Source organism: Anomaloglossus baeobatrachus, chromosome 4 (assembly GCF_048569485.1).
Source record: "Anomaloglossus baeobatrachus isolate aAnoBae1 chromosome 4, aAnoBae1.hap1, whole genome shotgun sequence".
Taxonomy (NCBI): domain Eukaryota; kingdom Metazoa; phylum Chordata; class Amphibia; order Anura; family Aromobatidae; genus Anomaloglossus; species Anomaloglossus baeobatrachus.
The window spans coordinates 483,111,888-483,135,338 of NC_134356.1; the positions used below are offsets into that span (position 1 = coordinate 483,111,888).

Sequence of the window (23,451 nt, forward strand, 5' to 3'; positions counted from 1 at the left end):
TTTTTCTGACAGGTTCTCTTTAATATTAATGTCATGACCTGGACCTGATATAATAGAAAGTTAACAGTACAATACATAAGTTCATACATTTGTGTTTCAATAAATACATCTAACCCTATGTGCGCACGTTGCGTACTAGCCCTGCAGAAATTTCTGCAGCGATCTGAAGAGCACACGAGCGCTTCAAATTGCTGCAGAAAATGTCCGTAGAGAAAAAAAAAAAAGCAGATTCCATGCGCTCTGCCTGCAGCTCCTCCCAAAGACAGAGCAGGAGCTGCCGGCAAAGCGCACGGAAGAAGTGACATGTCACTTCTTGAACGCCCGCTTCGGGCAGCAGCCAAAGCGCTGCGTTCTAAGACTCCACGTGCGCACGGCCCCTGCACAATCTCCATAGACTGTGCAGGGGACGCAGGACGCATGCAGTTACGCTGCGCTACAAAGCGCAGCGTAACTGCATGTATTTACGCAACGTGCGCACATAGCCTTAAGCTCCTCTAGCTCCTTCACGGAAAAGGATACATTTATTCCGCATGTACCAGTGGTGGCTACACAGCAGATTGTCATCTCAAGCAGATCTCAATATCAGGTTGTTCTGTTGCTGGTTTAAAAATAAAAATGGAACCATTACCTTCATAGCAAGAATATTGATCCGTGCTATTAGCTTTTGTGAGGTTTATATACTCCATGATGGCTAATAAACGCTCTAAGGCCTCTTTCACATGTTCTCATTCACACATATTTAAACGTGAAAAACTTTTATCAGTGTTTTACATCCGTGTCATCCGTGTGTCTGTTTTTACCATCAGTGTATTTCACAGATGGATCAATAAATACATTACAAAGCTTCTCCTACACTCTGCAATGTTAAACATGTACAGCATACATACAGCATATGAACGCCATCCGTGTGCTGTATGTGTTTTCATAAACCCATAGACTTGTATTGGCCCTTGCCATCCTTGCTGGCTTAAAAAAATGGACATCTCCATGTGTGTTGGGCGGACATACAGTTCATGAAAAAATACGGACATGTGAATAGCACCATAGATTATAATGGGTATGTGCGCTATTTATGAAAATAATGGATACAACACGGATATCTGAATGAGGCCTAACACAGACCAGCGGGGGAGAACTGCATAGTCATTAATAAAGCATGATGCAGAAACAAAGACCCTTATGTCAGCGATTGTATCACAAACTGGCTGCTTGGTTTAGTTTTGATAAAATCATGGTTTTATCTGCTGCTGATCTAGACGTGATCAGAATGTTGGCCTCTGTATAACCTGATCGCTTTCTGTGTGCACTATGCATACGCAGAAAGCTGCCAGTCATTAGTGTGGGGTTATACAGAGTTCATGAATATGGAGGATTACATGGCAGCAAGTTTACTAGTTCTGTAGTGATAATATCCTGCTGCTAAAACTGTGATTTTATAAATACTACAGCAAGCAGCCCAATATATGCTACATCACTGGAATCCGGGTCTCTCATGCTAGATTATTCTGCTCTCCAATTAGATGGCAAAAAACCTAGCAATAGAGTCCCTATTAGTTTACACTTTTGAGGCAGTTTTGACATCAGTCTTTGATTTAATATGAAACTGAATATAATGAGTAGATGCATGCTGTAAGTTTGCCTTTACTTGATTTGATTATATAAACAGTAATTATATATTTGTTGCAGATTACTTTTATCACCTGGACCAGAAATCGATGACCGGCATTGTTGCGGGAGTGTGCATCGCACTGACTTGTATCCTGATCTGTGTGCTCATATTGATCTACCGGAGCAAAGCCAGGTCTGTGTGACGAGTATAGACAGTCAGAGTGGGATCTTATTGTTTGTCTGATTCCATTGTTGTTTGTAAGATTGTATATTACTTTGGAAATCTGGTAAAGAATCAAAAATAGCTGGGTTAACCCTGTAAAGGCAGAAAAAAATCCAGCGATGTAGATTCTAAAACATCCAAGTCTTTATTTTTTCTTATTAAAAATATTCCACAGGGAAACAAAATTAGAAAACATATAACCGGAGACAATTTACCGACACCATCTCATTCGCGTCCAAACACAGACATGTTTCGGGACGGACTCCTTTATCAATGTGACATACTGAGAAAGGAGTCAGTCCTGAAACATGTCTGTGTTTGGACGCGAATGAGATGGTGTCGGTAAATTGTCTCCGGTTATATGTTTTCTAATTTTGTTTCCCTGTGGAATGTTTTTTAATAAGAAAAAATAAAGTCTTGGATGTTTTAGAATCTACATCGCTGGATTTTTTCTGCCTTTACAAGTGTCCCCCCTGGTCGAGAGAGAGAGACACACGGACGGACGAATCGTGCAGCCGGATTTCCGTGTCGAACCCGGATCGGACGCTGAAACCGTGTGGATCCGGATTTTTACAGTTCGGATCCGCTGAACACTAATTGTAATGCATGGTTACAGTGCAGATTAATGTGCCATGTCTGAGTCTGTGGGTATATCAAAGACAACATCTACGGAGTCTGGAATGGTGGCTATTAGTGGTTGTCACTCAGCACACAGTATATCACAAAAGTGAGTACACCTCTCACATTGTTGTAAAAATTTTATTTTATCTTTTTATTACACAACACAGAAGATATGACAGTTTGATACAATGTAAAGTAGTCAGTGTACAGCTTGTATAACTGTAAATTTGGTGTATGCTCTAAATAACTCAACACACGGCCATTAATGTATAAGCTGCTGGCAACAAAAATGAGTACACCCTTATTGGGAAGATGGCCAAATTGTGCCCGATGTGTAAATATTTTATGTGGCCACCATTGTGTTCAAGCACTCCTATACCTCTCTTAAGCATGGAGCTCGCTACAGCTTCAAATATAGCCACTAGAATATTATTCTACTCCTCCATGACAACATCACGGATCTGGTGGATGTTAGAGACCTTCCGCTGTTCAACCTTCCATTTGAGAATGCCCCATAGATAAACAATTGGATAAAGGTCTGGAGGCGAGCTTGGCCAGTCCATCACCTTAACCCTCAATTTCGTTAGCAAGGCCGTGGTCGTCTTGGAGGTGTGTTTTTGGTCATTTTCATGTTGGAATATGAAGGGAGAGGATCATGCTCTGCTTCAATAAGTCACAGTACGTTTGCATTCATGGTTCTCTCAATCAACATCTGGTAGCAATAATATGTAGCCCTAAACCATGACACTCCCACCACCATGCATGACTGTTCGCAAGATCTTATCTTTGTACTCCTTGCCTGGCTGCCACCACACACACTTTCCCCCATCTAAACCAAATAAGTTTATTTTTGTGTCATCAGAACATAAAACATTTTTTTAGTAATCTATATTCTTATTTTGTTTGTCTTCAGCAAATTGTTTGCCAGCTTTCTTATGCATCATCTTTAGAAGACGCTTCCTTCTGGGATGACAGCCAGGTAGACCAATTTGATGCAGTGTGCGGCGTATGGTGTGAGCACTGACACTGACCCCTCCCATCCCTTTAACCTCTGCAGAAACGCTGACAGAACTGTTATGTCTATTTTGAAAAGACAGCCTATGACTCTGAGCATGTGCACTCAGTGTCATTGGTCGACGATGGCGAGGCCTGTTCTGAGTAGAACTTGTCTTGTTAAACCACTGTATGGTCTTGGCCACCGTGCTTCATTTCAGTTTTAGGGTGTTAGCAATCTTTTTATAGCCTAAGCCATCTTTATGTAGAACAACAATTCTTCTTTCATATCTGAAGAGAATTCTTTGCCATGAGGTGCCATGTTGAACTTCTAGTGGCCAGTATAAGAGCATGTGTGAGCGATAACACCAAATGTAACCCAGCTGCTCCCTATTCCCACCTGAGACCTTGTAACACTAATGAGTCACATGATACCAAGAAGGGAAAATGGCTAATTGGGCACAATTTGGCCATTTACACTTAGGGGTGTACTCACTTTTGTTGCGAGCAGTTTAGACGTTAATAGCTGTATCTTGTTTAGAGGGCACTCCAAATTTACATGGTTATATAAGCTGCACATTGACTAATTCACATTGTATGAAAGATTCATCTCTTCATTGTTGTCCTATGAAAAAATATAATAGAATATTTACAAAACTGTACTCACTTTAGTGATATACTGTTTATTACCTGTGTTGAAGATAAATGTAACTCAAGAGGAACTGAAAACAGTATTAAAGGGAATCTGTCACCAGTGGAGATCCTGATTCCAGCAGTGTGTCACTTGCTGGGCTGTAACGTGTAGTTTTGATAAAATCAAAGTTTAATCAGCAGTAGATTTTCATTAGAGGACTACTTGGCGTGCTGCCAGATAGTCCAGCATATTCATGAGCTTTGTATAGCTGCTAGATCTGCAGCAGAGAAAACATTGATTCTGTCAAAATGACAGCAAACAGCTCAGTAAGTGACACATCGCTGGAATCGGGGTCTCTGTCTCTAGATTATCCTGCTTTCAGATGGGGGAGCAAAAACCTGGTGACAGATTCCCTTTAAGGAATTTAAAATATGACTTATAGCCAACATCGATCAGCACTGTTATATCTAAACTAGTGGATGTATTTAGACGACGTAGGTGAAATACTTAGGTAATTTTTCTGCATTTTAAGCATCAGAAAAAAAACCTTGATCTTTCCATAGTAACAGTTATTGTATGTATCTGACCTGCAGGAAAGCATCCATTGCAAAGATTGCTCAGCAAGGAAATAATGGAACACCTAATTCGACTACTGTAACTGCTCATGAGACTCAAGAGAGCAAAGCCATGCATCAGATGGAAGAAAATGCAGATCCCTTAATCCCTACCGTTCAAGTAAATCACTACATAGATACAAAGGTAAGTTCTGCCGATGTGCGGTCAGATTTTCAGCACAGCCCAATACGAACATTTATGAGGTTCTCTCAGTAAAATATTAGGTAACTGCATAATGATTCTCCAATATTGAACTTTGATTGAAAAAAAGACTAGTGAAGAATTACAGCAGGGTGGCATTGGCGAATTGAACTGATCCTGAGCAAAGAGGAAAGATAAGGGTACTTTCACACTTGCGTTCAGCGCATTCCGTCACTATGGAGAATAGCGCAGTCCGTTAACGCACTGCGCTATTCTCCATAGACTTGTATGGATGACGCACTGTAACGCAAGTGTCTGCGTTGCATCCGCTGGACGACGCTGCGTCGGGCGGAAGGAACGCAGCATGTAACTTTTTTTGAGCAGCGCAATCCGTAGGACTTCACTGCGCATGCTCTTCTTTTTTTTTTTTTTTTTTTTTTTTTAATCACAAACTTTATTTTTGTTGTCTCTCGGTGGCCGAAGCTGAGCGCCCGCCCGCCGGCATGCCCGGCTGCCGGCAAGTGACAGCACTCAGCTGAGCGCCCAAGTGAGAGCGCTCAGCTGAGCGACCGGCCGCCGACAAGTGACAGCGCTCAGCTGAGCGACCGGCCGCCGGCATGCTCGGCCGCCAGCATGTCAGGGCGCCCAGCTGATCGCCCGGCCGCCGGCATGTGAGAGCAATCAGCTAATCGTTCACAATAGTCGGCTGCCGGTAAACTGTAAAGAAGAAGAAAAAAAATAAAGCTTTCTGTTGTTTTGTACGATCCGTAGCATTGCGTTGTGCCACTATATGCAACGCATCCGTTGCATCCGTCACACAACGCAATGCTACAGAAGCCGTCCAACGCAAGTGTGAAACTAGCCTAAGGGAAAAATATCTTGAAATGAGTGGTGAACCAGCATTAAAAAAAATATTAAAAATAGAAAATAAGTTAGCTTTAGTCTAATTGCATGTGATCTATATTTTAGCTTAAGTAATGGTTTGGAGTCCAGATTCCAATTAAAAATAAAGGTGAGTCATAGGGATATAAAGAGTCTCAAAGTTGCAAACAATGGCAGATATTTAACATACTAGTACTATACCATCCACATTGATACTGATTAGGATATGTCTACAATATTAACAGTTTGGATGTTGTATGTATTGATACAAATGTGTATAGTCATAAGGGAGGAATCATATATGGGGTGGCAAAACCACATATGGCTTCCAATCTCCAGGTTAATTTACAATTCACATGGGTTGATCTTGTTTAAACCAGGGGTGGTGAACCTTTTTTTCTGCCGAGGACCATTTGGATACTTAGGCTGGGGCCACACGGGGATTACTGCGATCCCCTCGCATGACACTCTGCTCACGCTGGCAGCACAGCAGAGACAAGTGTCATGCGAGTGTCCCTGCGACTGAGGTCCGACCGTGCGAGCGGACCTCAGCTGCGGGGCTCGGGCCAGCACTGAGGAGGGGCAGGCCAGCTCTGTGGAGGGGAGGGAGGGATTTATCTCCCTCTCTCCTCCGTAGCCGGCTATTGCCATTCTCACCCTGCACTCGCGTTACACCGATGTTCCGCGAGTGCAGTGCGATTTTTCTCTCGCCCGATACACTTGAACGGGTGCGAGACAGAGTCTCGAATTACAATCGCAGCATGCTGCGATTGTTTTCTCTGTCCGATTAGGGCTGAGAAAATAATCGCTCATGTGTGCTGACACAGGCTAATATTGGTCTTGAGTGGAATGCGAATTTTTTTTTTTTTATCGCACTCCACTCGCACCGATTTTCATGCCGTGTGTCTTAAGCATTATAACCTCATTCGCGGGCCATGCAGGATTATCAACTTAAAAATTATCCAGGTTTATATGGTCAAACAATTCATGAAATCACCCCTAATGTGATGGCTGGAGCTGCTTCTTTTAGGTGAGACGTGTAATGTAAGGCGATGATGATGTTTCTCGGAAGTGATTTTCCAGATTTGCATCAGTCTGGAGTGCAGTCGACTCTTTACGATAAGTTTTGTAAAGAACAGCTTACTGCAGTAAGAACACACATGTACAGTTAGGCCCAGAAATATTTGGACAGTGACAGAACCTTTGTGATTTGGGTTCTGCATGCCAAAAATATCCCGTGAAACGTTTAGGAATTGCAACCATTTTTCAACAAAGCCTCCTCATTTCAGGGGCTCAAAAGTAATAGGACACATGAACATTTTATTTATGGCAAAGTTAATTTGTAATATTTTCTAGAAAATCATTTGCAGGCAATGACTCCTTGAAGTCTGGAAGCCATAGACATCACCAAATGCTGGGTTTTCTCCTTTGTGATTCTTAGCAGGCCTTTACTGCAGCTGACTTCAGTTGCTTGTTTGTGGGTCTTTTTTCCTTAAGTTTTGTCTTAAGCATCTGAAATGCTTGTTCAGTGGAGTTGAGATCTAGTGATTGACTCGGCCATTGCAGAATATTCCACTTCTTTGCCTTAAAAAAAAAAAAAAGACTCCTGGGTTGCTTTCGCAGTATATTTTGGGTCACTGTCCATCTGCACTGTGAAGCGCCATGCAATCAACCTTGCTGCATTTGGTTGAATCTGAGCAGATAGTATAGCCCTGTGCACTTCAGTATTCATCAGGCCGCTTCCGTCTTCAGTCACATCATCAATACACACTAGTGACCCAGTGCCACTGGAAGCCATGCATTCTCATGCCATCACACTGCCTCCATCTCGTTGTGTGCTGTGGTCATGTGCTGTTCCAAGTCCACTTCATACTGTCTTCTTCTCATCATTCTGGTACAGGTTGATTTAAGTTTCATTTGTCCAAAAAATGTTTTTCCAAAACTGGGCTGGCTTCTCTAGATGTTTTTGGCAAAGTCTAATTTGGCCTTTCTATTTTAAAGGCCGATTAATAATTTTTACCTTGTGGTGAACCATCTTTATTTGCTTTCATGAAGTCTTCTCTTTATGGTAGACTTAGATGCTGAAATGCCTATTTCCTGGACAGTGAAATTCACTTGGATGGATGTTGTAAAGTAGGGGGATTTTCTCCATAGAAAGGATTCCAGGGTCATCCACCACTGTTGTCTTCTGTGGACGTCTGTCTTTTTGAGTTCCCAAGCTCACCAGTGTGCTTTTTTAATTTATTTATTGCAGAATGTACCAAACTGTTGATTTGGCCACTCCTAACATTTCTGCAATCTCTCTGATGGATTTTTTTTTCAGCCTAGTAATGTTTGTTTCTTTTTCATTGAAAGCTCCTTTGACCACATGCTGTGAGTTCACAGCAACAGCTTGGAAATAATGCAAATACCACAGCTGGAATCAGCTGCAGACCTTTTACCTGCTTGATTGGTGGTAGATTAACGAATAAATAGCCCATGTAGCACATAACAGAGCTTTTGAGATAATTGTCCCATTACCTTTGGCTTATTGAAAAAAAAGCCGCTACATATTAGAGATGTAATATTCCTTAGTCCAGTTAAAATGTGAATACCCTCAAAGACAAGAAAACGCAAAGAAGAGGGGAGCCAGCACTGCTCATGAATGGCATGCAACAATGAAAAGATAAAAAGTGTAAAATTCACAAATTCATTCCTACTGTAACAATTCAATGAGATTTTTTGCAAATTATTGATCAATGATTTGAGCCCCCCTGCCCCGTCACGGCAAATCTCTATAGGGGGGTCTCTACACTATGTCATAAATTAATATCGTACCATAAGGTCTCATATAATGACTTGAACAGGACCATATAAGAACACCACTTACCCGGGGAATGTCAGAACCGCTCCCATGCTGCAAGGACTGACAACTGCGAATAAAGGCAGCCCAGGTGCCAGTGTGTGTGGCAGAACCACACACACCAGCACAATGTCAGAACTGGCCCTCACAGTGCCAGACCAGCAGACATGGATGAAGGGCGGAACAGCCTCAGGCAGGTGGTGCTTAAATTGATCAATTATTTGCCAAAAATCTCATGGAATTGTTACAGTAGGAATGAATTTGTGAATATTACACTTTTTACTTTTTCATTGTTGCATGCCACTCATAAACAGTGCTGGCTCCCCTCCATTTTTCGTTTACTGGTCAGGTGGTTGACCGCCACCATGCCGTGCACGCCCAGTGTGGTTTGGAAATTCCTTCTGTTGCCATCAAAATTTATGTTGGTGCCTGTTCACATACAGCCACCGCCTCCTCTTCCATAGGCATTATTACTTAAGCACCACCTGCCTGGGGCTGTTCCGCCCTTCATCCATGTCTGCTGGTCTGGCACTGTGGGGGCTAGTTCTGACATTGTGCTGGTGTGTGTGGTTCTGCCGCACGCACCGGCACCTGGACTGCCCTTCTACTCGCAGTTGTCAGCCCTTGCAGCATGGGAGCGGTTCTGACACTTCTCAGGTAGGTGATGTTCTCATATGGTCCTGCGCATTACACGAGACCTTATGGTACTTATGTATATTATAACTGTAGTGTAGAGACCCCCCCTTATAGAGATTTGCCGTGACGGGGCAGGGGGGCTCAAATCATTGATCAATTATTTGCCAAAAATCTCATGGAATTGTTAGAGTAGGAATGAATTTGTGAATATTACACTTTTTACTTTTTCATTGTTGCATGCCACTCATAAGCAGTGCTGGCTCCCCTCCATTTTTCCTCAAAGACAAGAGTCTGCAGTTTAAGTCCAAATTAATTATACAACTGTATCTTCAATATGTTTTGGTGAACAGCTAAAATGCCAAAACGTGTCACTGTCCAAATATTTCTGGACCTAACTATATGTTGCACTGAATGTCTCCTCAAAGGGGAAAATTCATCACTGCTTATGTAACATTTATAGAACTCAAGCAGTGGGATGTCTGCTGTATACATCACATAGGAGACACTGAGACTGCTGTGAATATCACACAGGAGATGATGGGGCTGGAATACATATATGAATATAGAAGACACTGAGGCTAGTTTACATACAGCAATGGGAGATGCTGGGGCTGAAATACGTACATAACATAGGAGATGCTAGGGCTGGTGCATATACATCACATAGGAGACACTGGGACTGTAGTGCATATATCACATAGCAGATGCTGGTGTTGAAGTACATACAGCACATTTTCCTTGATACTATACAAGGAAAATAGAAGTGAAATAGTGGTAAAATGTTTGATAATCAATTTCACGGTTTAATATGAAAAGTAGAATTTTCAATAATAACAATGAACAATATTACATGAACGTGTACTCATTCCAATTTTCCAACTGCCACAGAATAATTGCCTCAGAACACAATCCACTAATTACTGAACACCATACCTATTTCCACTGCTCCTTTTGCCAGACTAATGAACAAGGAATCTCCAATGACATTGAAGAGGTGGTTCACTACTTCCACATCTCTGTAAATGTGATAGGGAAGGCTTTTTCTAAATACTTTGTTAAGCTAATTACGGATCAAAGCAGCGGCGTTATCCCGGTCCACTCATCACCATTACGTGATCCCCCCCCCCCCCTCGGGCTCCATGTCCTCTGAAATCCAGTGATGTCATGTCAACTTCCAGTTGACCCGACATCACCGAGCCCGCCTCAGTCTCCCTGAGTAAACAAAGGAAAAAGGCGTGCACTCTAATCAGCAATTTAAGGTGCAAGTGTATGGGTAGAGTTCCCAGTAAACATTAATTATAGATACACTGCACACTATGGTTTTTTTGCAAGTGAAAAATATTTATTTACATAGGAGAGATCATTGAGCTTATTGCGACCAATTCGTACGTTTCGGCTAATAGCCTTGTTCACGTAGTCATTTCAGGTATTGCTCTCCTTTGTATATTTACAATTTTTACATTGTATATATACATATACTATTTCATGCACAATGAACAAGTTTTTCTTGACACATCGTCTAGTCGCTCCACCCATTCACCTGACCCAGTTATCGAGAACGATGGGTTGTTATTGTTAGAATCTGAAAGATTATCAGTCGGTGTACATGTGCCTTAACAATTAAGGACCACTGATCATTAGTAGGTATCCCTTCTGCAGACTGTATTTTCTAACATTTATTTGCGCATAACTTGGTCAAAAATATTAAAATGCATATATATTTTTTATTGCAGGGTGGTTCAGATCTAATTATTAATGGATGTGGACCAATTGTCACACAAAATACAAAGAAAAAATGGTTATTTTTCAGGGGCAATGCTAAAGACCAGGCAGGGCAGGTAAGTTTTTATGGTGCCAAAATTTTTAATACATTTTTCCAATTTATATATAAAAATAGTGCAATATATTTACACATATATTTTTTACACAGTACAAAAGAAGAATTGTTCGATCTTCTATATATTGTCCTGGCACAACGGTGCTGAGGGGAGAGGACGGGTCTCCCACATCACCTGGCCATCCGGGCACATTCCAGATGCGACATAGCATAGCAGCAGACACAGAACATTCTGGGAACAGCGAGGAAAGCCACGAAACCAGTGATTCTGGTCGGTATTCCCATGAGTCTACTGACGAAATTCACCTCTGCCCTGTTATCAGTACCTCACCTCCCACACCTGACTCAATCAAGGTTGAAGAATGTAGAAAAGACCCTGCCTTAAGCAAACATGGAAAACCTCCCAGTGTTGAGGAGATAATTTCTTCTATACCTCAGATAATCCATGTTTCCTAAACATTTCAAGAAAAAAAAAAAATCAAGCCAGATATTCCAGCCATTGGTGCCTGTTCGAAGGACAATGACAGAGCAAAAAAAAATAAAAATGTGTGTGAAATCTGGTCTCTCGGATCAAATCTATCATTTTTCTGCAGAATGTTTCGCTGAGTAAATCTATTGACATTGAAGGTTGCTTTGCTGGATGGTGAATGGCTCTGAAACTCTCCAGGTTTTCTGCCATTTGTCTTTGTTGTAAAGGGACGTCAAGCAGTCTCTTTGATTTATGTCTACCTCAGCTGGTCACATTATGGACTTCATTTCGCTGCTTTACCCACATTTGTGGTTGTTTGTCTCCCCCCAACCTTCATCCAATGTACTTCCTAAATGTATGTATGTTTGTTTTTTTTTTATTATTATTGCTTTTTATGTGTGATGAATGTGTTACTTAAGGAGTTGTAAAGGCAACACCTGATACATAGCATTTTCTAAAGTTCTGCTAATGTATTACAAACTGATAATGCTGTGAACCATCTCTACCTTAATGAATTGATGACTACCTCTATACGAGTCTCTAAGGAGACCAACCTTTCTCATGAACAGCCACTATCTTGTAACAACTGTGCCTTCGAATATCTCAGTTACACAGAACTGCCTTTCTGCATGGAATTCAGGACATCACTCAGGACGATGACAAGATGCCTTAAATCCTAGAAATATATTGGAAACTATTACATCCCACCATATCTTTCTGTTTACAGATGCTGAGTTTGATGAGGCAGTGATCTACCTATGCTCTTCGGTGCTGAGCTTACCGTATCACCCATATTACTGAGTCCATTGTTGACATCTGCTACCATGAGGGCATGTAGCCGGTACAATGCTAGAACGATAGGCCCAGAACCATGTCCCCATGGCACAGGCCAGCCTAGATGCTGGGATCGGTGACCTAGACATCCACCAGTGCTCCCCACCATGACAGTGGAATTTACATGTAGACACAAGTCAATGTATTTTATTTTTTTATGTAAAATACATGTTTCTAACGAGTCTCAGGGTGACCAAGGGTGGTCAGTTCTACAATAACCCTTTCACTTCTTTTCAGTGGATGGAGTAAAAACCAGCAATGAGACTGTTCATTGCTGACTGTGTTAAGCAGAGGCTTTAGAAAATGACTTTTTATGTGGCTATTACTGAATGTTGCCTTTACAATTCCTGTTTTATACTACCTCTTTTTACATTTATGTACAAGTTAAGTTCCTGGACTCAGGGAATAGTGTTTTTTTTGTGCCTATATCCCATGAATATATGGGGCAAATGTGACAGGGTATCATGCTCATATTTGATTTTGAAAGAAGATGAAGTAGGTCAGTTATTTAGCTACATGATAAAAGATTACCTGTCATGCTTGACGCATTGAGAGCAGAGATTCTGTGGATAGAAATAAAACTCAAAGCCTTCTATAGACATTTAATATTTGCAGGACAATAGATCTTTCAGTCATTTCGATGACAGATTCCTTCCTGTGCTTGTTTGGTTTGGCCTGATGCATCTCCATTCTATGGAGTTGAAAGCGAGCAGTTGCCAGACAATTTGGACAAGTCCTGTAGAAGTTGTATTGTTGACCTACATACCGTAAATAAATAAGCAAATATGTAATGTCTAGAAGTAACATAAAGAGAACCTGTCAGCACGATTTTGTAATGAAAAGTAAAGACATGGCTCTGTTATACTGATAATTTTGGTGAAGAAATTCCCTTTGTTCTTCTTTAATCACCATTTAAATTTTTCTGCTAATTAGATTTCGGTGCAAAGGGGCCGGACTATACACTGGGTCTTCTCCTCCCCGTCTGTGATTCCCCGCCCTACCTCAAATGAAGAGATTTCAAACACAGGAGTCATGTCACTGAAAAAGCAGTGACCTGTTATTCAAAGGGCAGGGGAATCAAAGACAGGGAGGAGAAGACTCCATGTACAGTGCAGCCTCTGTGCACCGAAGTCTCATTAGCAGAAAATTTCCAGTGTCAATTAAAGAATAACAGCAAAGCAGATTTCTTCACCAAAGATATCAATTTAATCAGTGTAACAGCGCCATTACAGACATGTACAAAATTGTACTGACAGGTTCTCTATTACACCTCAGAATTACGATGGAGGTGCAGATAATCTCTCACCTCTATCCAAAAGCTCATATGTACAGGAGGTCAGGAAGCTGGGATCAGGGGCGTCCTTACACTGTACAAGTGTTGTAATGGGAGTGTATCATCAGATTAAATGATCCTTTACGTGGCGCAAAGTTTTTTTTCTCAGCTGTGTATCATCCTGTGTAAACTGCACAAACTCACACTGCCGATAACTCTGGGAGCCTATGTACCTGAGCCAGAGATCTGGTATAGGTGGCTCAGTGGGCATCATTTACTTTGGTCTGCCTGAAAAAAAACCAAAACATTTAACGCAAAAACCTGAATAAAACAAAAGATCATTATCTGATGGTGCATTTCTTTAAGGTGCTTTGCTCCTTAGCAGAAGAATAAGGGGTTTGGCCCTTTGAATGCATACGGCCCAATCTTGGCCTTTCATAACACCTGTCATTGGTCCTTGGCTGGTCCCATGAAAATAAGTGGCTCAGACAACATTTAGGTAATGAGTATGGGACTCTATAGTTATCCATATGGACAGCTAAGGATCAGAGGTGTCTGTTTTCAGGCACAAACCAACTGTCCAGTGTAAAGACCCTTTAGCGCCCAATATCTCAGCTTCCGCACCTCCTGAGAGTATGAGTTATTTAGGGGTACCATAACTGGAATTTTTAGATTTTGGATAAAGCAAGTTTGTTTTTTTTCTTTTAGTTCATTAGGAACTTCATATGTCAGTGATGTCTTTAGTTCTTATTGAATTGAAGTTTGCATTATCACAAATAATTTCCCATAATCTCCTTTCTGCGTCTGTGACTGGTAAACTTTATACACTGTTCAAAAACTGTGCGTTTTTATTTTTTGTTATTTTTCATACCAAAGATTGTTCTTTATATCTTAAGGGATAATTATTTTTTTTTTCCAAAAGAAAAAAAATCTACTATTTTGTTGTTGGCATTGCTGCCAATTAGTGGTAGTAGTGACTGTATTAGTGCAGAAATGCATTTTAAACTACCTTAGACTTTAAATAGTCATGTCCAAAAACTTCCAAGTTACAAGTTTAGTATTTAGCGATGAGCTCTTTATTATAACAGTATTAGATGACCTATTTTTTGAACGAATTGCTTTATATACTAAGGGAAAAAGTGTAACCAAAGATGTATTTTTCTGTCGTGTCGTGCTATTTTTGTATACAGAAAGCAGCTTCTACTATAAACACTGATTATAGTGTTTGATGCTTTGTGTATAACTGTTCATATCTTATGATCATCAGTTAATGTTAACCAGATGATATGCAGGGGTAACCAAAAACCCTTACTTTGTTAATCTTTGAGACCGGTTTGTTATAGGGACATATGGACAAGACATCACAATATGGCATGTGCCGTATCTGTGTGCACGGTTTAGCAGTAAGTTATAGGTGTCCAGCCATCTTATGAAAATTAATGGATGAAATCACTGGAGAAGGACAATGTCCAGACGGTATTGGAAAAAATATATCTGTTCCAGCTGCATCTTTATCCCAATGGCTGGTTCTGGTAGTACATCAGTGTCATCTAGTTACGTCTTCAAGGACCATTGGTCCCCTGAGTCCTATAGCTGCCAGAAATCAGGTAATTTTTCATGTTTTTTTTCTCCTAATGTGTCACAAAAGAAGTTTTATGACATATGTTGCCCCAATCTTTTGACCTCACAATTATGTTGAAGACTTTGATCGTGTTTAATAGTTGATATTACAAATCTAAGCAGCCTTGTCCATCGTAATAGTTGTTTACAGCATTGGAAGGCTACTGTTTAGACATGGTACTAGGAAGCCATGTTATTGTAGCAAACTATATGGTTTAAATCCAAAATAGTTTTACCTACCTGATTTTTCGTTTTATAAAACGCACCGAATTATAAGATGCACCCCACAGTTGGAGGGAAAAAAGAGGTAAAAAAAAAATATAGAGTCCGTTTTAAAATCTGGTGGTGTCTTACCAGGGAGAGGGGTCAGCAGCGGAGCCGGGGTCACAGGAGACAGGGGGCGGTACTGGAGTACTGCAATACTGCGAGTAGTTATATATTAACTGCGGGTGCTGCTCTGTGCGGGGATGGTGACGCTGCTCTGCATTGTGCGGGGCTGGTGACGCTGCTCTGCTCTGTACGGGGCTGGTGATGCCGCTCTGCTCTGTGCGGGGCCGGTGACGCCGCTCTGCTCTGTGCGTGGCCGGTGACGCCGCTCTGCTCTGTGCGTGGCCGGTGACGCCGCTCTGCTCTGTGAGTGACCGGTGAAGCCGCTCTGCTCTGTGCGTGGCCGGTGACGCCGCTCTGCTCTGTGCGTGGCCGGTGACGCCGCTCTGCTCTGTGCGTGGCCGGTGACGCCGCTCTGCTCTGTGCGTGGCCGGTGACGCCGCTCTGCTCTGTGCGTGGCCGGTGACGCCGCTCTGCTCTGTGCGTGGCCGGTGACGCCGCTCTGCTCTGTGCGTGGCCGGTGACGCCGCTCTGCTCTGTGAGTGGCCGGTGACGCCGCTCTGCTCTGTGAGTGGCCGGTGACGCCGCTCTGCTCTGTGAGTGGCCGGTGACGCCGCTCTGCTCTGTGAGTGGCCGGTGACGCCGCTCTGCTCTGTGAGTGGCCGGTGACGCCGCTCTGCTCTGTGAGTGGCCGGTGACGCCGCTCTGCTCTGTGAGTGGCCGGTGACGCCGCTCTGCTCTGTGAGTGGCCGGTGACGCCGCTCTGCTCTGTGAGTGGCCGGTGACGCCGCTCTGCTCTGTGAGTGGCCGGTGACGCCGCTCTGCTCTGCGAGTGGCCGGTGACGCCGCTCTGCTCTGTGAGTGGCTGGTGACGCCGCTCTGCTCTGCGAGTGGCCGGTGATGCCGCTCTGCTCTGTGTAGGGCCTGTGACGCCGCTCTGCTCTGTGCATGGCCGGTGACTCGGCTGCTGTGTGCGGGGTGCAGTGAGTCACCAGCCATTCTAAAGATGTTGGCGGTGAGCACTTCAAATAATGGCGGCCGGAGTCAGCGCGTGCGCAGATGAGAGCTTGAGCTGAAAGTTCCATCTGCGCACGCGCTGACCCTAGGCGTCATTATTTGAAACCCTGACCGCCGACATCTTCAGAATTACCGCACAGAGCAGCCGAGCAGAACGGAGCAGCGGAGTGCCAAGCAGAACGGAGCAGCCGTGCACAGAGCAGAGCAGCGCCGCCCGATGCACAGAATAGCGTCGCACAGACCAGCAGCACACCACATAGTATTACCCCTGCCTCCTTTGCCCCTCTGCACAACCCCCCGGTAAGATACATTCGGATTTTAAGACGCACCCCTCATTTTTCTCCCAAAGTTTAGGGAGGAAAAGCGCGTCTTATAATCCGAAAAATACGGTAATTCTTTCCGAACGCCTAGATAGTAGAACTCATATAGCGTCCAAAATATGCTCTTAGGGGTGTGTTCACACTGAGGTGTTTTTCTTTTTTTTTGTTGAGTTTTTGGAGCAATTTCTCTCAATTTTTCCAATCAAAGCTTCAGGTTTTTAGAGTTTTTATTCTCCAAACACTCCTGAAGAAAACCCATGGGGCAGCAGGACCTCACAAAATTTTGACTTTGCAGTTACTGAAATTGTTTTTGCCGAAACCTAGAGCAAAAATTGCACCTGATCAGACTCCGATGTGATCTTGTGGGTCTCTGCTGTGCCATACCAATCGCTTTAGGTAGATAACATGCTGCTTTGTGCTGTGCTCATTATTCCTATGAACACTTTCTTCCTTGATTAACAATTTATACCAAAGATATTTATGGTTATCCCTGCATATTTATCAGATAAGGCTTTAAAGGGATGTTACTCTTGTTAGCCAAATGTATAGTTCATATACAAGAAACCTTTGCTGTGTAGTATTACTATAGTCTTATCACAGTGGTTGTGTTCTACCAATATGTCAATTATTCTAACTGTATACACTGCATTTCCAGACCATACGACCAGTGACCCTACAGGTTGGTGGGTTGGGGTTTTTTTTTTGTTTTTGTTTGGTCCACAGGTTTAACATTCATAATCAAAGCTCCATCCAGGCCAGTACTACTGTGATAGAGGTAACCTAGTTAGTCGGGTGTCTCATTGTTTGAAGGACAGTAACATTCCTGTATTACAACTATTTGTTGTAGTATAATTTTTTTTCCCATGTTATATATATGTGAAGATGACCTATTTGGTGTTGCTGTGTGTGTGTGTGTATATGTATGTATATGTGTATATATATAATATATATATGTATGTATGTGTGTGTATATGTGTGTGTGTGTGTGTGTGTGTGTGTGTGTGTGTGTGTATATATATATATATATATATATATATATATATATATATATATATATATAGATATACACACTTTTTTTTTTATTTAATGTACACTATTCGTTCCAATGATTATTTAGCGTACACAGCCTTAGTCTCCTTTTCACTGGCAGTTCTTTCCCTATAAATTACTGTGAACCCTTATATGCAGCTGACCAACTTGCCTGCCATGCTTGGTCAATGCTGCTGTATGAGGAAATCTACGTAATGGTGCTAATACCCTATACTGCAGTAGTTATCAGAAACCAACTGTCATCTGTTTTGAGATCTATATATAAAATAATAGGGCAGCTATACAAAAATTCCTTAAAGGGCATTAGTCTCCTAATCTGTGCTACCTATTCTGAGAGTAACATAATGTAGAGACACTGATTTTGTCATTTACTGGGCTACTTGCTGTAGTTTGGGTAAAACTACAACTAGTTGGCCAGCTGCTATGGAGTCCTCCATATTTATGAACTCTGCAGAACACCACCCTCTCCACTGATTGGCGGCTTTCTGCCTATGCACAGTGACAGAAAAACCTGTCAATCAGTGGTGGGGATAGGGTTATTCAGAGCTTAGAATTCAGATGACTGATAGATCTGCAGCAGATTAAAACAGAGATTTTATCAAAACTGCAGCAAGCAGCCTTACTTGATGCTCACAGTTTCCACATAAAGCATTAACAGAGCAATGGAGGGGAAGACAAAGAAGAGTTTCCCTCCAGCCATTATATACTTCCCAGTTTAACAAAGTACGTTGGTAACTGTGAGCACTTTAAAACTAGAGATTTTCACTCCTTTACAACCTCCTGTGTGAATTAGGTTTCTTTTGTCAAGTTAAAGAGGTTGGTCCTACTTTAACAGTGATGTCCTATCCTTAGGCTGGGACATCAATGACAGCTGGACCAGTCCGCCGGAAATGCTCAGTTCCGGAGCTGCTCAGTCTTGTGATAGCGGCAGCCAGATGCTGCACATCCGCCTCCTATAGATCTGAATAGGAGGCAGATGTGTAGTACCCTGCTACTAATCAGTTGACGGGCCAGCTCCAGAACTGAGCATCTCCGGCTTCCTGCTGACGACAGCACAGAGAACAGCTGATGGGCGAGGGTGCGGGGTGTCAGACCCTAGCCAATTAGATATCGATGACCTATCCTAAGCATAGGACATCAGTGTTAAGGTAGTGGACCACCTCTTTAAAAGCCAGGGTCACACTTCTGAGTGCATCGCGTGTAACTCGCGCGAGTCTCTCATTGAATCACCCGGCACGGACTCACACTCTCCTGACAGGAGCGTCTCAGCTGCATAGACATACATGCAGCCGACCCGCTCCTGTCAGGAGAGTGCGAGTCCGCGCCGGGTGGTTCAATGAGAGACTCGCGCGAGTTACACACAAGGCACTCACAAGTGTGACTCTGGCCAAAGACAACAATTACAGCATATTTGAGCATATGCATATTACACAGATCTATAGTATTGTATTCAGTTTCCCAAAACTGACCGAAAGCTGCATTTGGCGAAAAAGTGCATATATAAATTAGAGCAAATCATGATCTAGTATCATTTGGCTCAGGCAGTAATCGCAGCCTACTAGTTTTTGTGTCCCTTATAAACTTGTGATGAACTTTCCATGAACTAGCGGTGAATCCTCTGGATAAAGCCAGACTATTATTTGTGTATAAACAGGCATCGTCACCCAGATCAGTGTCCTTGGGTTTTGGTTTGTATGTTAAACGTGTTATGTCTACACAGAGAGACTGATGAATTATTTGTGAATTGTGGTCGCAATGCTCATGAAAATCGGCGTTCTTCTGGAACACTGTTCTACATTTGTTGTGAAGATGATCAAGAATAGAGATGAGTGCTAACTCATACAAGTGTATCATAAGACCAAGTATGCGCTTATGTAAACTGTCTGCGTTCCCATGTTAATGGTATGGTTTTGATTTTTTTGCCATGATCACGGTAGATCCGTAATATATTGTCATAAATTGTATCCGCAGCTATCAAACAAATTCTTAGTGTTTTCTATAATTAAGCTTAACATCCTGACACCTGTGAAACATTTTCTATTAATTGTAATTTAGTATGTTCACATGAAATCAGGCCACAAGGGATGTTAAAGGAAAGTATTTGTGCCATAGAGAAAAATATTACCACTTCTTCTGTCCTTTTGATTCTAATGCATCAAGCTTGCAAATGAGTACCTTACTGAGTAGCATCTGAGGCTGCGTACACACATCAGTTTTTGCCCATCAGGCGCAATCCGGCAGAAGCATGAAAAAAACGCATCCGGCGTCTGACGCCAGATGCGTTTTCCCCCCCTTAGACTTCTATTAGCGCCGGATGGCCTTGCGTTCCATCTGGCTTTCACCGGATCCGTCAAAATTTGCTTGTCTGGCGGCCAGATGGAACGTTGAGGTGAACGTTTTTGTGTCCAGCAAAAAAAAACGGATCGCGCCAGATCCGGCACCGTACGGCATGTTTTATAATGGAAGCCTATGGACACCGGATCCGGCGTCATCCATCATATGCCGGAATCTGGCGCCGGTTTCCGGTTTTTTTAAACTGCGCATGCTCAGTATCAAAACGGATCCGTCAAGAAACGGATGGAAAAAACTGATGCAATGGATCTGTTTTTTCGACGGATTTGTTGCATTAGTTTTTTCACCGGATTGTGCCTGATGGCAAAAAACTGATGTGTGCACGTAGCCTAAGTATGGACACGGTTCCTTTAGGCTTAGTTGGAAGTGACAATTCTGGAAATGTATACTAACATTGTTGTGGATGTTGAACAAAAGGGTTCTATGGTATTAAAACTAAAGACAATGTCATATTAAAGGGAACCTGTCAGCAGACATTTTGCACTAAACATAAAAGATTCCCCTTCTGCAGCTCGTGGGCTGCATTCCAGCAAGGTTCCTGTTATTATTGTGCCCCCTTTTAGACCAAAAGAAATACTTTATAAAGTGGTACCTTTTTGTATGCAGATACTGTAAATGGTACACGGGGGCGGGCTCCTGGTGTCCGTTATTCTGCCTCCTGCAGCTTTAGGCCGTCCCCATCGCTCATTTCCATAGCTGTGGACACCACCCAGTGCTCCTGAGGTCCCCGCGCATGCCCAGTGCCTATCTCTCGTGAATGAGCACTGTGCCCAGTGTGACCGCTGGTGACGTGTTGCGCAGGCTTTAGATTATGGGCGGCGCTGTGATTTTCATCAGCAAGTAACCGCCCATAATCTCGTGACCGCGCTCCAGGGCAAGATGGGAAAGGGGTAACGTGGGGTCAGCAGGCCCGCGCTTGCGCAGGATGGTGGAGGCAGAGGGGAAAGCGCCGTCACGAGATTATGGGCGGTTACTTGCTGATGAAAATCACAGCGCCGCCCATAATCTAAAGCCTGCGCAACACGTCACCAGCGGTCACACTGGGCACAGTGCTCATCCACAAGAGATAGGCACTGGGCATGCGCGGGGACCTCTGGAGCATTGGGCGGCGTCCACAGCTATGGAAATGAGCGATGGGGGACGGCCTAAAGCGGCAGGAGGCAGAATAACTGACACCAGGCAGCCCGCCCCCGTGTACCATTTACAGTATTTGCATACAAAAAGGTACCACTTTATAAAGTATTTCTTTTGGTCTAAACATCACGGCAAATTCCATGGGGCAGTCCTACACTAAATACTGTCCCTTTTTTTCTTTCTTGCTTTCATTCTTTCTTTCATTCTTTCTTTCTGTAAAGGGGATACTGGTAGTTTATGGTAGATAGCAGACCTATAAGTATGGAGTCTTCTCAGGGGATCCGTTCTGACTTCTCTACCTCATTCTACTTGTTTTTCTCCTTGAATAGTGAATGTAACTCATATTTCCTGCTTTACTATATTTTTTTTTTATTATTGTGTTCTGTTAAATATTTTTTTTACTTTATATATATATATATATATATATATATATATATATATATATATATATACAGAGAGAGAGAGAATGGTTTTAGCTGTTTTATTTTGACTTTTGTTTAATTATTCATTTCATTGGAGAAATGAATTGCTCCATGTGTCTTGCCAAAAAGTATAACAATTGAAATGCCAAATGTTTGTTTATTCTGTGATAAGACAAAAATATCAGTTGCACAGTTCTAATAAAGGTTTTCGTAATTAAACTTGGATGAATTATGGTGTTATTTCATTGTGTTCCGAGTCCGACTTTAACAGTGTTCAGTATTTTTCTAATTTTAGGAATCCTTTTGAAAACACTTGAGAATAATCAATTATTTTGAGGAGTGCATATTGCTTGCTTAGGCCCCCTTCACACATTTGTGATTCCGGTACGTATGATGTCCATTTTCGTACGTACCGGAGACACGGACATATGCAGACCCATTAAAATCAATGGTTCTGCGCACACATCCCTGTTTTCTCACGGACGTGTGTCCGTGTGCTCCATACAGCGACATGACCGTTTTTCTTCGGCAGCATGGGCGTCACACGGACCAAAGACACATATGATCCGTCTGTCATCAGTGTGATATGTACTGGAGAATACACGTGTCTTTGAAATAAAATGATTTTCTATACACTCCTGTCTCCAGCGCTGCTATCACTTGCTTCCAGGCCCGCTCATTATGCTCCTGAATATTCACTGCACTGCAGACCTGGAAGCAGCAGCGCCGTAGACAGGTGAATAAAAAGTTCCTAACCTTACATGGATGGCCATAAGCATCTTCAACATGGACCTTGAAAAACATGCGTTTATATCACGAATGTGTGAGGGGACGTTGGTGCGCTAGATAATGCCATCCAAATGATGACTGGTGTATTGTGTAACATTAAACACTTAGTAATGGAGCCAGAGTAGACCTAATGACCAATCCCGTTTGTCAAATCTGACGCATAGCTTCATTATTTCTTTGTGACATGTTGTATCATATGTTACTGGTACATTTAGGTCAATCTGTTGTGCATTCTTTAATCTAAATATCGGAAATTTAACAAACGTAAACAAAAATTGCAATTTTCAATCTTTGAACGTTTACACTTTTCACCCCTTTTTCACCTGGCAATTTTCCATTTTTTCCTCCCCTTCTTCCAAGAGCTATTTTTCTATTAATATAGCCATATGAGAGCTTGTTTTTTGGCGAGACAAGTTGTACTTTTGCTCCATTTTGTACTGGAAATTGGGAAAAAAAATTCCAAGTGCGATAAAATTGCAAAGAAAAGTGCATTTCATGATTTATTTTTTTTTTATTTACCATACTCACTATATGGTAAAACTGACCTGGTAATAAGATTCCCTAGGTCGGTACTTGTTTGTAAATACCAAACTTGTATAGTTTTGCTTTTATCTTAGGCTAGTTTCACACCTGCGTTGGACGGGATCCGTAGCATTGCGTTGTGTGACGCATGCAACGGATGCGTTGCATATAGTGGCACAACACAATGCTACGGATCGTACAAAATATCGCAATCCGCCGGGTGATCAGCTGATCACTCCCCGTAGCCGGCCGCCGGGTGATCAGCGGTGTGCGAAGTAGGTGGAGCCGAG

General features: G+C 42.5%; 1 protein-coding gene across 1 annotated transcript in view; it reads left to right on the forward strand.

Moving 5' to 3' along the window:
* PRTG (protogenin) overlaps window positions 1–11,519 on the forward strand; it is a 169,671-nt gene extending 158,152 nt beyond the window's left edge. The window contains exons 18-21 of the mRNA XM_075343665.1: window positions 1,687–1,801; window positions 4,673–4,838; window positions 10,929–11,033; window positions 11,126–11,519. Of these exons, the coding sequence (XP_075199780.1) occupies window positions 1,687–1,801; window positions 4,673–4,838; window positions 10,929–11,033; window positions 11,126–11,488 (749 nt within the window). The 3' untranslated portion in view covers window positions 11,489–11,519. The remainder of the gene's footprint in view (window positions 1–1,686; window positions 1,802–4,672; window positions 4,839–10,928; window positions 11,034–11,125) is intronic.
* Window positions 11,520–23,451: the final 11,932 nt, after the last annotated feature.